Source organism: Eutrigla gurnardus (assembly GCF_963514095.1).
Source record: "Eutrigla gurnardus genome assembly, chromosome: 14".
NCBI lineage: Eukaryota > Metazoa > Chordata > Actinopteri > Perciformes > Triglidae > Eutrigla > Eutrigla gurnardus.
Window position 1 is genome coordinate 18,288,744 of NC_139937.1, and position 17,711 is coordinate 18,306,454.

Below are 17,711 nucleotides of genomic sequence, written 5' to 3' on the forward strand. Positions count from 1 at the left end.
AGACAGACTCTATCCAAGTGCTTAATGGGCCATTTATGATTCAGTGTGTTTGGACTAAAAGTCAGAATATCTTGTCAGATTGAACCTGTCTCTCTCAGATCTGGATCCTCAGATATCTGTGTGAGAAAGACAACCATGTGGAAAACACAGGAAGTGACATCTGAATTGTTATTATAGAATATTTACACAGATATACCGGTATGTATACGAACAGTTTTTACTGTAAAATATACTTTTGCATTAGGACCCAAAGGCTGCCCCCTACAGGAGGAAAAGAGGATATGTTCAGATGCGCAGGAAAATGCTATTGTTGACATGGTAAAATTACTGCAGACAAAATATATATATCTATTGAATCAAACTGCTGCTTTTCATTCCTTCTTGTTTACCTAAAACCTGCTATATGAGTTTTGCAGATGATGTGACCTGTTAAGCTCAGGTGACTGTTGGTCATGCAGACTGGTTAGTTTTGCACATGTGGCTTCAGTTGTGACCACTGTGGTTTATCAATTGGAAGAAAATATAGACGTTTAGTAAAAACAATGACGGCTGCATTCCATTTAGAGCACATCCTACTATACTGCATGCAGACTCGCTGGAAGACAATACTTTGACATTTTAATGGAACTGATGTTCATCAAAAGTCCTACGATAAAACATCTGCTACAACAAGTGGCGCTGTACCTCTTTAACCAAGACGCTCCGCTCTTATTCTGAAAGACTCGGGCCGGATGTTGTCTTATTGTGGCGGAACTGGAAAAGAGCATAACAGAGCTAAACGGAGCTAACCGGAGCTAATACGAGCTAACAGAGTGGATTTCACTTCTGGCGGCAGTCTGAGGGTAAATATTTCACTTTTATTGTGAATAACTGATGCTGATGTTTGGTGCTTTGATATGTGTTATTAATATTGCAGTCAAACTTCGCGCCACAAAGATAAACGCATAGAAACGACCATTGCGCCTGCCCAGTTGTATGTTCATTTAGCTACCATTACGCTGCTGTTATTATAAACCTTTGAGCTAAGTAAGCTATCGTTGAAACAACAGAGAGAAATGAGTGGATTGCTGCTCAATTAGCACGTTTAGAGTCTTAACCCGGGTCACGGATTCTTGGCCAGCGTTAACGTTACAGCTGAACTAGAGCTAACGTGCAGACAAGCTAATTGGTTAACGTTAAACACCGGTCTATCTGATAACTGAAGACTTCTTGATCTGTCTGCCTCCACCAGTGGTGGAAAGTAACTAAAGTAGATTTACCCAAGTCACGTATTAAATTCAAGTACTTGTACTTTACTTGAGTATTTCCTTTTTATGTTTCCTCCTCCACTACATCTCGGAGGTCAATATTGTACTTTTTACACCACTATATTATTTTATCATCTGTATTTACTTTACAGTTAGAGATTACTAAAACAAAAGACAACTAGACCTGCATGCAGGTATCAACGAGACGATTTTACCCCGTTTCTTGTAAATCCGACTAACCCATGTCAAGATATGCTGAATTTATTCAAACGGCGCCCCCTAGTGGCTGGTTAGTTTCACATTTTGTAGTAAGCATCAGTGGAGCATGCAAATTAAATTGAATGTGCGATATACAGGTGTGGCAGTTTGAGGCAAAAAAAGCTTTAACCTATCTAACCTACCGATTATAGCGCCACCTGCTGGAGGACGTGTCATTTTAGGTGTCCGCCGTGTGTGCAGCGGTCTTTACCAGCCCACACGGACTTAGGCCCCTAATCAACTAACACATGATGATGTATTATTTACTACCAGCAGTATATAGTCATTGAAATGACCTCCACCTTTACCAGCTGACATATCAATGAATCAATATAATTTATAATATGCAGCATCATTTTACTTTTGGCAGTTTAAGTAGTACGTTGTTCAAGACTTTGAATGCAGGACTTTGACTCACACAGTATTTCAACACTTTGGTATTAGTACTATTACTGCAGTAAAGGATCTGTGTACTTCTTCCACCGCTCATTGATAACTGATGTAATTGAGCAGACTTGTGTGTTCCTGCAGATGGAGAGGCGGCGTCCTGCAGGACAAGACGTTTGTCCTCTGGAGTCTAAATCTTTGAGGACACCAACGGCGTCCACGCCTCACACAGGAAGTTCCACTAGGTACAGGCAGGACGAGGAGAGAACACCTCTCTCAGGTGACACGGAAGTAAACTGTGACATCATGGTGACAAGTGAACTCATCGGATCGTGTTTAAATAAAGTTTGGTCGAATTCACCTGCTGAGGTGTTGACCAATGAGGCCAGTGAGGATGAACTGGGACGACTGGACGTGGACCTGGACAGGAAGTCCAAACAGCACAACCTGACGTCCAGCAACGTGCGCGCCATTCTGCATGTGAGACAGACACACACACACACACGGAATTTGCCTTGTTGTTATGTTCAAACTACATAAATAAAAGCAATTAAATGGAATTGAACAGAATGTGTCACATGTGTGTAACATAAATCATTGTGTCTCTTATGACAGGAGGTGATTACCCATGAGCATGTGGTGGCCATGATGAAGGCCACCATCAGAGACACTCAGGACCTGCCCATGTTTGTGAGTGTCACGTTGTTTTTGTTTGTTTAGTTTGTTCTCTGTTGAGGAAATATTTTTGTTTTTGTCCTATAAATGTGCATTAATCTCTATTTTTCTATAAACAGTTAATCAGATATCTTTGTGAAATGTCCCTGGTGGCTATGAACCCACAGAGAAATGTCTCTGTATGTCTACAGTGCTTTTTAGCCTCTTTTAGCTCCTTGTTTTTAGTTTTTAATGAATGTTTTCAGAATAAAAGCTGTCACTACCACCTCAGGTACACTGTTCACTAACCTTGTCTTCCATTAGGAGCCAAAGATGACTCGATCCAGACTAAAACAGGCCGTTCAGCAGGGACAGGTTAGCACAATCCTCTCTGATAGTTTCAACTTTAAACCAAGTCTGTTTAATCTAACAGTGCTTTTATCGGTTGTCTGGTTACAGCAACTGAACTGGAGTCTGTCGGCACTGAACACAGTCAAGGTAAGCGGACTCTCTTTCTCTGTTAGTTCAGTACAATGCATATGCCTTCAATGTCAAGTTATTGCCAAAACTAAATTACATATTAAATAATTCCATTTAAAAAAAGAGAAAGAAAATGCCTTTGCTCAATGTTTCCTGTATGTTGAACAGCTGGCTGCGTTCTGTTAGAGGAAGAGGGTGATTTGGTTGAGGTCTGATAAAGGAGGTTGGGACTTTAATGTGAATACACTAAAAGAGAAATGTCTCTCTCCTGCAGCCTCCTCAGTTTGTTGACATTGATCTTGAGGAGGATGAAGACTCGTCAGATGAAGAGTATTGTCCTGATGAGGAGGAAGAGGAGGAGGAAGACACCGCTGAAGAGGTGGGCCATTCTTTGACTGTTAGAGGAAAGTCTTCTGTGGAGCATTTTATTGTGTTTTGCTAAGCGCCTCATGCCAGGAGGTTTCTGTGTCTGGTGACAACAGAAGGGCTATTGAGGCCTTATAAGTGTATATATATATTACATTTGTCCATGGCAATAAGCAGGGGACATGTCTGTCAGTCTTATATATATGGTGTCTCAAGATTGAACACAATACAATTTTATAGAACATAATAACTGAACCATATATAATGGTGTTGTCCATATATAAGAAAAATGTTTTGTAGCATTACAGTACAGACTTTTCCAGAAATGAAGAGACTTCGTGGCTGATAGTGTCTGTGGGTGCTTGCAGACTTTCCTCAGTGATGCAGACAGCTTGGCTTCACCTCCCAGAATCCATCAAGGCTCTCAACTCAAACTTCCGGCGGACCAGAGGACTAATGAACCCCTACAGGTACCCTAACCTCAAACCACCGGCAGGTACCCTGACCTCAGACAGCCACCCTGACCTCAGACAGCCTCCCTGACCAACTATAGCCTCCCTGACCTCCTACAGCCACCCTGACCTCCTACATCCACACTGACCTCCTACATCCACACTGACCTCCTACAGCCTCCCTGACCTCCTACATCCACACTGACCTCCTACAGCGACCCTGACCTCCTACATCCACACTGACCTCCTACATCCACACTGACCTCCTACAGCCACCCTGACCTCCTACAGCCTCCCTGACCTCCTACATCCACACTGACCTCCTACAGCCTCCCTGACCTACATCCACACTGACCTCCTACATCCTCCCTGACCTCCTACAGCCACCCTGACCTCCTACATCCACCCTGACCTCCTACATCCACACTGACCTCCTACAGCCACCCTGACCTCCTACATCCACACTGACCTCCTACAGCCACCCTGACCTCCTACAGCCACCCTGACCTCCTACATCCACACTGACCTCCTACATCCACACTGACCTCCTACAGCGACCCTGACTTCTGACGTCAGACCCCTATCACCATCCTGACCTACTACAGCCTCCCTGACATCCTCCAGCCACCTTGATGCAAGACCCTTCTAACATTCTTGACCTCAAGCCATTTTCACATACCCAAACCCCTGACCTCCTGCAAGGTCTCTGACCTCTGACTTGTTATTTAGAGATCTCCGGGATACCTGGAGGAACTGGGGATGACATCCACCTGTGCTCCTCATCTCCTTACTGCTCCTGAGTCTTCATTCCTGGAGAGACTGAATGCTGTGGAGGAGGAGCTGAACTGCAGTCCTACCTATACCTACAACCAGGTAACGCCTCCCCTCCCAAGCAACTCCCCGCCCCCATGCATCTGTCTGTCTGATTGACTACCTGTGTCTCTCTAACTGTCTGCGTCTCAGTCTCTGGACAGAAAAGCTGATCATGATGGTGATAGTGGTCCTGAAGGGTCCAGCTGTTTGGCATACCGCACACGCTCCAAACTCCGTCTGGTCAACGTTCCTTTGGGTCAGCTGGAGGCGGAGCTTCTGGCCCCTGACATCACTGCTGACATGTACGAGCATAGCACCGCCCAGCAGGAGGAGGACCGCCATTGGACGAAGTGGCTGCAGGGTCTCATGGTCCCCTACAGTGAAGGTTAGAGGCCAGGTTAACAGCAGTGCTGTCAAAATATAAGTCCCCCTCTTTTCAACTGCATGTTCTGAACTCCAATATGTTAACGACAGCTGACTGAACCCGCTTGTTTTCTCAGAGGAAGCCGATGACGATGACGACCCCGAGTACAACTTCCTGGATGACTTGGATGAACCCGATCTGGAGGACTACAGGACAGACCGGGCTGTCCAGATCACCAGTAGGTATTGTGGACTGGGCCTAGGTCAAGGCCTGGAGGAGCTTTTCCAGGACCTCAGACCCGGTGTTAACAATTGTTTGTTTATTTTTCAGAGAAGGAAGTGAATGAGCTGCTGGAGGAACTCTTTGATACGGTCAGTACATTTTAACCAGCTTGATTCTACTGGTTTCTACTAGTGATTCTAGTCCGTAGTCTTGTCAGTGTGTTTTACTCTCTTCTGCTGTTGGGAAACAGGACATTTTGTTTCCCTGTCTTACAAACAGTCTAGGTTTTTTTGGTGTGTTGGATTTAAATAGTAGAAATCTGTCAGTAGTACTTCAGTAGAAACGAAGTAGTCTGACTTTGGGATTAGTCAGGATTTTTGGACGTCTTTTATTTCCTTAGTTCAGGAAATATCTGATCATCAATGCCGTTCCACGTGACATTGACACCAGTTCACTGTACAGCTCCAAGAGGATGACGATGTGGCAGCTGAGGAGGACGAGGAGCAGGAAGAGGAACAGGAGGAGCTGCCGTCACAGACTGGGCCCAAATTCAACGTCCCCCAGGCTTTACGGTAAAACTCGAAATAATAATAATAATGACTGGTTTCAACATGGGAGCAATGTTTTTGTGCATCCTAATGTCCTGGAAAAAGGGGTTCGTTAAATTAAAGTTTGTACATTAAATCCAACATGGCAATAATAGTGTATATATTCTTAAAGATGACAGTAATAATCCCAATCCTGGAGAGCATTTGGGGCACAATGGAGCCCCATCACCGCAGAACTTAAGCGTGTGATCTTTTTGTAAATTTGCGAGCATCGCAAGCCCCTCAGAAATGCAGTATAACCAGTTAAGACACCAGTGAACTCATGAAACACATGTCTACAGTGATGGTGGTCCTCCTCATGGGACGGTGCAGCAGAGAAGTGCTGTGGCTGTTTGGGTGAGGAGGAAGAGTAGAGGCCCCTGCAGCTACTTTTTCATACAGCACATGAAGAAGAATGCAGCTGAGGGGCGACAGACATCCTGTGTCCACCTCGTTGTGTGATTTAAGACACCGTGCGTTTTATCAAGGCTTTGTGTCCCTTTTTTGCTGTGCGTAGTTTTGAGGCTCCGTTAGCCAACATGTTGACGGAGCGACGGCGAACGGTCAGGAAACAGTATGAAGCTCTGCAGCAGAAGAGAGCCCTGCAGGACACGACCAGTCATCACCCTGACAACATAAACCTGAAGGACACGCCCAGTTCACAGCCAGACACCATCGCTCCCGTCTTAGTGCTGCCAAGCCGGGTCTACCCTGCCCTCCACTTGGACTACGCCCAGAATATACAGCTGCAGCAGCAAATACAGCAGGTACATGCCTATCTCAGACTGGACAGACGTATGTCCTCTGGTGTCTCACTGCTCCACACTCATGGAGCTGTTTTTTTCCCCAGCATACAGCGAAGAAGAATACTATGGTCTGAGCCAATCAGAGGCACAGTAGGGGCAGGCTGATTGGCTCGGGCCTTGGTAATCTTCTTCGCTGAATGTTGGTTTGGAAAGTGTATACGCCTTAATATATTAGTGTCCTCTAATGTCTCGTATAAGTCCTCAGCAGGAACACAATCCTGATGTTTAAATGCACGTTATCATGGAGCAGCAGTGACTCCAACTGAAATCCTTCTGTCTGTCTTTCTCTCAGCATGTGCAGCTGCTGACTCAGGTTCACCTGCTGTGTCGCCATGTGGACGCTCTGAACCACGAAACCTGCATCACTAAACACTACCTGGTCAGTAAATAACAACCTAAACCTGAACTCTGAGTTGACCAATGGAGTGCCGATACTACGATTCACCATGGCAACCGGGAGAGCGTTAGAGATATAACTTTGTGTTTATAGAGGAAATGAGCGCCGCCTTAGAAAGTGGAGCGACACAACTGCAGCAAAGGGGAGATTTAGAAAAAATCTATGTATAAGAAGAAGATCTATGCATAATCTGGTCGGAGATTACGTTACGATATGAAATGTAATCCCGAGAATATTGTACATATGACCTAAAGTAACTGACCTAAAGTTTCAGTTAACTCTCTTTCTGGAACAGAAAACTCAGAATATCGCTCTTCTTAGGGTTGACAAACTGAGAGTTTATGCAAAACCTGCTTTCTGGGACCCACCACCTGGTCAGTCAGTCAACTACAAACAAATAAACCCCTTGTCCCTCCAGGAGGAGTTGCAGCAGTTTGCTCGCCGTCAGGAGGAGGTGTTTCTCCCCAGCAGTTTCAGAGTGGATAACCTGCAGGGGGCACTGGATCTCCTGCAGGAGGTGGAGCAGAGAGCACAACCTCCTCCTGCTCCCCCTCCTCCTCCTGCTCCTGCTGCCTCGGGACGCTGGCTCCCCAGGATGTCTCCTGCCACCAACAGTAAGGATCTCTGTGGATAAGTTGAACGTCCCGATAGACAGACTGGTTTTCTATCTATCATGCCTGGTTCTTCCAGCAGCCTGTTCTGTTTCTAGTTGTGTTTCTGGTTTTGTTCAGGCCTTGCCTTCCCTCTGCTGCCCACCGACATCGCCTGGCTGTTCGCCACGCGTCCCGTCTTCCTATACCCAGAACTACTTCCTGTCTGCAGCCTGGACCCCGCCATCCACCCCCGACACCACCGGAGTGTTTACACTGCAGGAGAAGACGGGTACACTAAAACACAATGTACACACACAAATATGTACACTTTTTATTGTACCATAATAGTCACATTTCCCACAATGCCTCTGTGCAGTTTGATCATTCTGGGTCTGAAGCACTTCGAGGGGACTGTCCAGTCGGATCAGCTGATCAGCTCCTACCTGCTCTGTAAGAATCGCTGGAACTTCAAAAAACACATGAGAGAGATGACCGGATCGAGAGCACCCCGCAACAACGTCATCAAGGTGACATCACTGTGACATCATCATACACTGAGAGGCATCATCAGCTGGTGGAACCATGCCCTCTCCAGTTGGACAGGTGGAGTTAAACTCTGACTTCCCGTCGTGTTTTCAGATGTTCCTGACGCAGGGAGTTGTCCCCGCGCTGCCGCTCGCCTGCAGCAGAGTTCAGCCAGGAGACAGACGCCCCCCAGTGGACAGAGACGTCGCCCGCATGCCAAACTGGCTCAAGGTCTGAGAGACTAATCCAGATCCACATTTCCGATATCCAGATCAGTGTGAATCCTCCCACCTGAAGTCACTCTTCAGAGAGAGAGACACACACAAAGATGGACGGACAGACAGACCGAGGGAGACAGACAAAAAGAGGGACTGTCAGACAGACAGAGGGACAGAAAGTGAGACAGTCAGATGGAGAGAGAGACAGAGGGGAGAGAGACTGTCTGCCGGGGTGGACAGACAGGCAGGTGGAGAAAGTTGGTGAGAGAGACAGATAGAGAAGGACAGACAGACCCTCCCTGAAAGGCCTGTAATGAGGAGCAGCAGAGGAGGTATCAGACAGGAAGTAGATGTTGTGTGAACTTAACCCTGAAGATGATATCACTCCACAGATTGACCAATAGCAGAGGGACTTCTCACACATCCACTAATCGATGTCTTCTGATGTTTTTACCTGCAGAACAGTCATCTGATCATCCAGAAGACCCGACTGAAGTCCAACTCTTACGCCCCCTCCCTCCCCCCAGGCTGCACACTTAGGCTCCACCCCCACTGGTTTAAGAAGTCATCACACACACCTCCCCCCCCACACAGACGTCTCTTCACCTTGGCCCACAATGCATCACTGCTGCCACTTGCCATAGCCCCAGCATGCAGACAGGTGGACTCACTGATCGACATGCAGAGACAGTCAAAGAGACAAGCAGACAGACAGGTAGAGAGACGGGTAGACACGAAGCCAATCGGCTACCTGTCCCTTCCTCCTCCAGGTGTAACGTATCTCTCCGGCTCGCCTGCTGTTTCAGGAGCCCTGGCTCCGCCTCCAGCCTGTGGGGCCGTCCCATTGGCTGCTGTTCATACAGTCCCCACCCACCCAGTGTGTGCTGACATCGACCAGCACTGCCTTCCTATTGGCCAGAGGAGACAGCAGAGCGTTTCTATGCAACACAACACCAGCCCCGTCCCCCTCCCCTCCTTGACCCACCCCGACACCACAAATCCCATAATGCCTTGCTCAGCTGACGCCGTAAGGCCGGGGTTCTTCCTCCTCAAGATGGTTTATTCACCACTGACTCCGCCCACCGTCGTCTCCCAGCATGCTCTGGGGCAAGGGATCCACAGCCCAATCGAGAAGGAGCAAGATGAGAAGACGTGTACAAGGCCACACCTTCCGCAGGAGGAAGAGAGTTCAGCTTCAACATCAACACTGAGCCCGCTGTCGTCCTGTGCAGGAGAGGAGGAGGAGAACTGTACTGCCCTGGGTGTGGTCCAGTTGAACGAAGGGGAAAACAGTGGTGGAGAGGAGGAAGAGGGGAGAGATGGAGGAGGAGCAGGGGGAGGTGGAGAGGAGGAAGCAGGTGGTGGAGGTAGAGAGGGGGAGCAGGGAGCAGAGGGGGAGGAGGAGGATGAGGAGGATGGACAGAGGGAGGATGGTGGAGGAGAGCGGGAGGAGGAGGGAGAGAAGGATAAGGATGAAGATCAGGACCGGCAGGAGGAGGATGAGGAGGAGGATTTTGATGACCTCACACAGGATGAAGATGAGGAGGAAGTGATGTCATCAGCATCAGAGGAGTCGGTGCTCTCCGTCCCAGAGTTACAGGTACAAAAACATATATTTTTTTTTGTGCTACACCATGACAGGCAACCATACGCCGCAGTCCAAAATAATTATTAACGAATGTAATCAGAAATAAATAATGATTTAATTGTTGATAGTTACATTCCTGCAGCTGACCTCTTCAGGAGAATAGATGGAGCTGACCATTGACCTCTTTTGGAAACATGAAGCAGCTGATCTTTGACCTCTGAACTTTTTAGGAGACATGAAGCAGCTGACCTCTTTTGGAAACATGAAGCAGCTGATCTTTGACCTCTGACCTTTTTAGGAGACCATGTAGCAGCTGACTTGTGGTCTCTTTAGGAGACCATGAGGTATCTGACCTCTCATCTTTTTTGAGACCATGAAGCACCTGACCACTTTACGAGACCATGAAGCAGCTGACCTTTGACCTCTGACCTCTTTAGGAGACCATGAAGCAGCTGACTTGGCTGGCGGCGGAGCGGCGTGTCTGTGCAGACGGCGACTCAGAGGAGGATCACTCTCCAATTTCGCCCGGCTCTCAGGAGGAGGAGGAGGAAGAAGAGGAGGGGCCTAAAGGAGAGGAAGCAGGATTGGGGAGGAGCAGGAAGGCAGGAAGAGACGAGGAGATGCCGTCAGGGGAGGGGATGCCCAGAGGAGGAGGCAGGTGTTCTGGACGAGGACGAGGTCAGAGCTGATGAATGGCGTTTCTGTATGTCTGCACTAAATGGCTCCTTACGGTGTTTTTACAGTCGTCGTCGTCTCTCTGCAGGTCGGAGTCGACCCCTTCGAGGTCTGCGGAGGAGTCGCCAGGAGCGTCACAGCAAAGACGCTGCTAAACTGTTACTGCTTTACGATGACAACATCCTGAACAATGACCCGCACAGAGAGAGCAAAGATGTGGCATTCGCCCAGAGTTACCTCAACAGGGTGAGACCACAACGCTTTGATTTTAAACTACTTCCTGTAAATGTCACGCGGCAACACGTGTCGTTTACACAAACACACTCGGCACATCATGTACTCGGCTCTAATTGGACCGCCGTTTATTTGGTTGGCTATTTTTTCTGTCTCCACGCCGGCTACCAGCATGGCGTTGGCTGCTACCAGCATGGCGTTGGCTGCTCATACTGTGCCGTTTCCTGAGGGATTCAAAACCATCTGATCACTTTCTCTCACATTAAAGGGAGTGTGTTTGAGGTCTTGCAGGTTTCAGTAGCATCTCATCAGAACAGGACCAGATGAGCTCATGCAAGTATCTGAAGGTGACTGTTACTGTGTGTCTCTAGGTGCGTGAGGCGCTGCAGGACATACCCGGGCAGGTGGAGGAGTTTGTGTCGCTGCTGAATGATTTCGAGCAGGTGGGAGAAGGACAGGAAGTGATACTGTTGTTCAGGAAGCTGCGCTGCCTCCTGGGAGACCGGACTGACCTCCTTCGAGACTTCGCCGCATTCCTGCATCCTGAGCAGGCGCTGCAGTGCGGACTGGTGAGCAGTACAGGTGTTTCACAGCAGGTGTTTCTATTCTACCTGCTGAAATGTTTCCTGTGAATACATTTCTGTTATATATATATATATTGATTACTTATAACCTCATAATGGATGTAACTTTCTGTCTCGACTGCAGTTTGAAGAGCAGCAAGCTTTTGAACGCAGTCGGCGTTTCCTGCGACAGTTAGAGATCAGCTTTGGAGATAATCCATCACACTATCAGAAGATCATCAAGGCTCTGCAGACCGGTCCAGACCTGAGTCCAGCCAGCATCCATGAGGTGCTCCCAGACACCAGTTCAACCGTTATAAATTACAACAGATTTTTGATAAGTTGATATTAAACCGTGTCTCTATTCTTGTTTTAGCTTAAGGCTCAGATGTCCACGCTGCTCAAAGGCCACACTCAGCTACAAGCGGAATTCTGGGTGTTTTTTGACGAGCTCCGCCCACCGCCAACCCGCCCGGGACAATTCGAAGAAGCCCATTGGCCGGATGAAGGAGGGGGTGGGTCAGATGGGGGAGAGGGAATTGGCCATGTGTCAGGAGGCGGAGCCAATAGCGGCTTTGAGGAGGTGACGCTCCCAGAGCTCGAAGAGGAAGAGGAGGGGCACAAGATCCAACCAATGACGAGTCGGCGCCGGAGGAGGAAGATGGCCCCCCACAGGAACTACAAGGTCTGACAACACGCAAGGAGGGGGGGACCTTTTAGTGGGCTTTCACACCTGGACTTCTTTTACGCAAATTGAAATGTTCTGACGCTGCTGTGTTCCAGGACTGTGATTGGTCAGATAAAGACTGTTTGATGTGTTCCAGGACTGTGATTGGTCAGATAAAGACTGGCCTTGCCTCTGTCGTGATGCAAAGATCCGCAGGCACAGGAGGAAAGGATGCTCTCATTGCCACGGCAACAAGGTATGTCCTCCATGTTTCATCGGGCGTGAATGAATCACAAATACCTGACTCACCTGTTTCTGTCCCGCCCAGACCTCCGGGGGCGTGTCCAGAGCCATGAAGAGCCTGGACCCTCTGTACTCTCAGATAGGCGACGAACCATGTGACAAAGACCTGGACCTGAAGGGAGACGATGACAGCCCACAGCCAGGTGTGTAACCCGATCACCTGGGTTATAACGCTAGACCAGAGTGTGTGTTTACGTATAACTTAATCCTTTGTGCTGACAGAACAAAGTGGTGCATCATGGGAAGGAACATTCCCTCTCATTTATGAGGAGAAGGAGGAAGAGGAGGAAGAGCTGGATGATGAGGAGGAGGATGAAGATGAAGAAGAGAGGAAGTCTATTGAGAAGGAGCAGAGTCCGACAGTGAAGAGGAGCAGGAGAGATGAGGTGATGGGGGATTGCAGTACCTCATCTATTCTCTCTACCTCCCCCTCCATGATCTCCTCTTCTACCTCTATTGCCTCTATCACCTCCTCGTCCATGATCTCCTCGGTCACCTCCTCCACCAACTCCTCTATTGCCTCTATCACCTCCTCGTCCATGATCTCCTCGGTCACCTCCTCCACCAACTCCTCTATTGCCTCTATCACCACCTCCTCCATGATCTCCACTCCGTCAATCACTACCTCCTCTCCCTCTTTGTGCACCCCCTCCACCACATCTATCCCCATCTCCTCTACCATCTCCTCCACCATCACCACTTCCTCCCTCTCTCCCTCTGGCTGCACCTCTGCTGCCTCCACCATCTCCTCCTCCTCGGTTCCTCTTCGGCCAAGTCCTCCTGACCTCCCCGTCTGCGCTAAGAACATTTCTCTGACGGCGAGCGGAGAGAAAGTAATTCTTTGGACAAGGTACACACCTCCTGCTGCACCTCCTCTTTCAGGAGCAGCAGTACTACTGACTGCTTATTTAAACTCTGCTCCCTCCTCAAGTCTCTTCCTCTGTGAGGAGCAGGAGGAGCAGCGGCTGTATTTAACCCTATTGTCGATTTTCAGAGAAGCAGATCGAGTCATTTTGACAACGTGTCAGCAGGAAGGAGCCAATCAGAACACGTTCCAGGCCATCTCTACTCTGCTTGGCAACAAGTCTCCAAGCGAGGTGATTGGCTGCTCGGTCTTCTGTTGGGGCTGTGATTGGTCGACTGAACGGTATCAGTAACTCTTCCTCATATCTTCAGGTCTCTCGCAGGTTTCGGGATTTGATGCGTTTGTTTCGGACAGCGGCTCGTCAGACCGGCTCTGAGGACGAGGCTCCGTGCACAGAGCCGGCAGCAGCCAATGCTGAAGACAACTGATATTAGCCAATCAGAAGAGCAGCAGGTTCAGTAGATGATGAACTGGATTTTCAAAGGACTTTTATTGTGAAAGGATTCACAGATGTTTTTACTGTACATAAATCTGTAAATATGAAAATATCAGATTATTTAATGTTTTTGTAAAAAGGTGACAATTTCTTCTTTTTCAGTAAAACTTTTTTCAACAAAGTCTCTTTGTTCAGGTCATTTAAGATGAAAAGAGAGTTTCTAAAATGTCAAATAACGTTTGTTATCTGATGACACGTTAAAGACAAACACCGCTGAACTACTTCAACTTAGATTCCTTTATTGTCTCACAAGGAGAAAAACAAAATAAATACATGAAATATAAAATAAAATGTGTAAAACAAATGATACAACTCACTACACTATCTCAATTGCAGCCTGGTCATCAATAGTTCAAACATTCCATAATGTAATGATGTATAAGCTGACTCTAAATAGTCTGATGCTCTAAAGAAGAGCTAAAACTGAACGGGTGAATTTCTGTGTACAAGACAAGTTTATTTCAAAGTTTTAGAAAAACTCACCTGCTGCAGGTAACTGTGGTACCAAATAAGAAGCAGAAGTTTGATATAATGTATCATCCAGAGATCAGTTTTTAGTTAAAACCGCGGAAATAATTTAAGTTTTACGAAACTGTGTTTATACATCAGGAGGCAGAGGGGTGGGGTTGCTCTGATTGACATGTGGTGGGCGGAGTCATTTTGCCTGTGCTTTTTCTCCAGTTTCAGGGTCAACGTCATCGCCCAGCTCTGAAACGGGAAGAAAAATAAAAACATCAGTAGGACTTTTTATATTTGTTTTATATGAATTGTACTATATATGTATTGCTGTATTTTTGTATATAGTAACCATAACACCGCTGGTAATATCATCAGTACGCAGTTGTAGCCCAGGGATTCATCACTACATAGTCATAGCCCCTACTTTTTCTCTTCCGTTCTTGTCTATCAGAACGAACATTAAAATACTAGATGGGCTTTTCCTACCAGATGGAAAAAATAACTCACCCATACAGTGGTCAGCTTGGTTCTCTGGGTTCTGCTGGTACTGTGGGTTCTCTTCCTCCATGTGAACGACTGCGGGTCATACAGTAGACTGAGTAAAAGAGTTTGGTTTGATTCTACTTATTCTACTGGACACTCACCTGCAGCTGCCTCTGATTGGTCAGGAGAACGGACCCCTTGGCATTTGTAGGGGTGTGGGCGTGGCTCTGAGAAGACGGTGCTGATTGGCTGGTTGCTGGGAGGCAGGCCCATGTTGTTCCAGTATGAGCCAATGGGAGGAGGGTTTGCTGCTGACACATCTGTTCATGAGGAAACGGGAAGGGATGAAAGGTCAGAGGTCAGTTTGAGGCTGCGTTAACTGTCCACTGTCCCACATTCCATTGCGTCTCGTTGCCTTGACCAGACGGCAATCTCCGGTTCTGAAGTGAAGCCAGTGCTGATGGTCCTTATAGGTGCATTTGCTCTACTGGCCATCAGGGGGCGACTCCTACCTGATTACATGGCCTCAATCCCTAGTTTCAAGTCTTCTTCAATACAGCCTGGAGTTCTTTTAGTACATTTTGGTCCCATTTAGGCTCAAATAGACCATAAGGCAGGGTATGCTTTAGGGCGGGGCTACCTTGTGATTGACAGGTCGCTACCATGGTGTCAACTAAGACGGCTACTAAGACTTAAACTACTAATATGCCTTAGACAGCTGGGATGACAGCTCCACACCAGAATCCAGATGGATCCAGATCCAGTAAGGTTGCTGCTGAGGGTGCCGCTCTGCTGCTTGTGTTCATCAGAGCCACCCGTCGCTCCTCCACAGTCCAAATATGGTCACTTCCTTCGCTGGTTGCAAAATGGGTTAGTGGTCTTAAAAACTCTTAATATTTCAGTTTATGTTTCAATATGTTTTCAGGTGAGAAAGTAACCATTTATTCCAAATATGCGGTCAGTTTATCCAAATGGTGCTCATTTGGAAAAGTATGACCCATGGATGTATGATAGATGCATCCTAACAGATGCATGTATAGATGACAGATATGATGTGGAACTACTCAGTCTTCCTCTCACTTTGTCCCTGAGGTCACAGGCAGGACTGCAACTAAAACATAGCAAAAGTTATTCTCCCCATAGATTGATTTTAATCTAAAATATTACATTATATTATTAGTTTACTCAATGTTGTATTTAAATATGAATCTTTCAAGTAACCAGAGAGAGTAAAGGCATAAAGTAAAATACAACAATGAAGAAATGTTAATGTTGAACTGAAATTAAAAATGCCTTTTTAATCCTTTTTAATCACATCCTTGGACATATTGTTCCCCTTGTAATAATATATGTATACATAGCAATGTCTTCATATTTTTATATCAAGAAACAATGTTTTTTTTCTTCCTGGAAAACCAAATACTTACGATGCTTACATCAGCTGGAAGCAAACCATTTCGTCTAATAATATGACGTCCATCAATCAATGGTTCATAGATGTCGTCATATCTGTCTGTATATATCATCTTAGTCTGTACAGCTTGGCTTTGTGTCTCCATTTATTCTTGTACAGCTATTTTTGTACAGCAGTTGTTTAATTTAATTAAGTTCACTTATCAGAACCGGAGGTTGCTTCCTGATTATAACAAGATAAATAGTATTATTATATCAAGATAAATCGAATATTATTGTAATAACGTGGTTGTAATTATGTAAAAAAACACATTTTCTTGTTAATAAATACTGCAAACAATCAGGAATGAAAATAAACATGTAGAAACGAATCAGGGTGTGTTTAAATTATCTGAACATGTGAAAATATGACTTTATTGACCGGTTGAAAAGTTGAATAAAAAAACTACAGCGTGAAAAACGTATTTAAATGAAGACACCCATGAGTGAACACAAGGCTTTGAAACGAACAAAGTTATTTAACTGGAATAAAACGTTGTCTGTTCCAATAAGATCCACTTTGAACGTGAACGGACACAAAGGGGTTATTGAAGTTGAATTAACCTTTATTTAAACGATAACAAACTGACCGTAGGTTTGTTTGCGGAGCTTCCGGAAGGGACAGTTTTCTCGGAACCGCAGCAGACAGGACTTCCTCCTCGGAGGCAGAGACTCCATTCATTAAACACTCGATTCAAACGGGATGAAAACTCGGTTTCGACGCGTCGGTTCTGTGGAATAGCGTTTTTCTTCCGTTCAGAAGTTCCTTCAGTGTGTGAACACTTAAGTCAACACAAAACATTTCCAGCGTCTGTCACCTGCGGACACCTCAACTCACCTGTGCCTTCAGAATAAAAGCCCTGCCTGAAGCCAGAACATGGGTCTCGTTGAAAATGTCCTCTCGACAAACACGAGTCAGGTAACCCTCCGACATCTGAAGATTTCAGTCAAAATATGAAAGTGTAACGTTGATAACTTTGCAAACTGATGTTCTTTATACACGTTATTTGGTATTAATTTTAATGCAGTTAAAAAAGACAGACTGACATATCTTTATTTTAACATTAATTTCACAAATGCACATTAATATTATTATTAAACGGACCTCACGTTTTTATTTTATAATTTAATTTATCATGAACCTACTGTCCATGTTATTAATCAGACTTTTTCTGTTTCTAAATAACCTAATTCGAAACTTCTCCAGCATGTGATGATGTTAGTCATCGCAGCTGTGATTGATAGGTCAAAATATCTGCTGCGATAAAAACGGGTATAAAACACATGGGTGACTCACCTGTCAGGTGAGTTTGTTAGATCATGCAATTATTGACTATCAATAACAGGAAGAGAATTGGGACATTAAAGAGGAAATTTCAGCTGATAACTTCACAACCGCTAATTATCATTAATATTATAAGTCAACATGACGTTGAATGATGTAAGATCATTTAAATCTTGTTTTTTAGATTCACAGACGGTAAGTGTTTTAAAACGCTTCAATTTGCAGTCTTGGTGCTTTTATTTTGAAGTCACACTGTCAGTACTTCCTGTGTG

General features: G+C 46.1%; 2 protein-coding genes across 2 annotated transcripts; one reads left to right on the top strand and one right to left on the bottom strand.

Annotated features, from left to right (window-relative positions):
- Positions 1–746: 746 nt before the first annotated feature.
- Positions 747–13,852, top strand: gon4lb (gon-4 like b). The gene is made up of 29 exons (XM_084027965.1): positions 747–842; positions 2,037–2,372; positions 2,508–2,582; positions 2,871–2,921; positions 3,006–3,044; positions 3,301–3,405; positions 3,761–3,862; positions 4,574–4,717; positions 4,808–5,042; positions 5,158–5,259; positions 5,352–5,392; positions 5,706–5,815; positions 6,348–6,597; positions 6,929–7,015; positions 7,452–7,647; positions 7,765–7,915; positions 8,003–8,153; positions 8,266–8,382; positions 8,830–9,969; positions 10,395–10,635; positions 10,721–10,878; positions 11,238–11,435; positions 11,575–11,718; positions 11,806–12,114; positions 12,254–12,352; positions 12,425–12,542; positions 12,622–13,249; positions 13,394–13,496; positions 13,576–13,852. Exons 2-29 carry the CDS (start codon positions 2,037–2,039, stop codon positions 13,690–13,692), a joined length of 5,547 nt encoding a protein of 1,848 aa, XP_083884091.1. The 5' UTR covers positions 747–842; the 3' UTR covers positions 13,693–13,852.
- A 127-nt stretch (positions 13,853–13,979) lies between these two features.
- Positions 13,980–16,982, bottom strand: LOC311025188 (uncharacterized protein). Its single transcript, XM_084027966.1, has 4 exons — positions 16,745–16,982; positions 14,864–15,022; positions 14,727–14,795; positions 13,980–14,468 (listed from the first exon to the last, which is right to left on the bottom strand). The coding sequence occupies exons 1-4, from the start codon at positions 16,830–16,832 to the stop codon at positions 14,416–14,418; spliced, it is 369 nt and encodes a 122-aa protein (XP_083884092.1). The 5' UTR covers positions 16,833–16,982; the 3' UTR covers positions 13,980–14,415.
- Positions 16,983–17,711: the final 729 nt, after the last annotated feature.

Excerpts from the sequence above, each read along its gene's own strand:
- LOC311025188 (XM_084027966.1), bottom strand. The coding sequence starts at position 16,832 with ATGGAGTCTCTGCCTCCGAGGAGGAAGTCCTGTCTGCTGCGGTTCCGA. Across the intron at positions 15,023-16,744 it reads GCTCCGCAAACAAACCTACG|ATGTGTCAGCAGCAAACCCT; the intron begins GTCAGTTTGTTA and ends CCTCATGAACAG. Across the intron at positions 14,469-14,726 it reads CCAAGCTGACCACTGTATGG|AGCTGGGCGATGACGTTGAC; the intron begins GTGAGTTATTTT and ends TTCCCGTTTCAG.
- gon4lb (XM_084027965.1), top strand. The coding sequence starts at position 2,037 with ATGGAGAGGCGGCGTCCTGCAGGACAAGACGTTTGTCCTCTGGAGTCT. Across the intron at positions 2,583-2,870 it reads CTCAGGACCTGCCCATGTTT|GAGCCAAAGATGACTCGATC; the intron begins GTGAGTGTCACG and ends GTCTTCCATTAG. Across the intron at positions 6,598-6,928 it reads TGCAGCAGCAAATACAGCAG|CATGTGCAGCTGCTGACTCA; the intron begins GTACATGCCTAT and ends TCTTTCTCTCAG.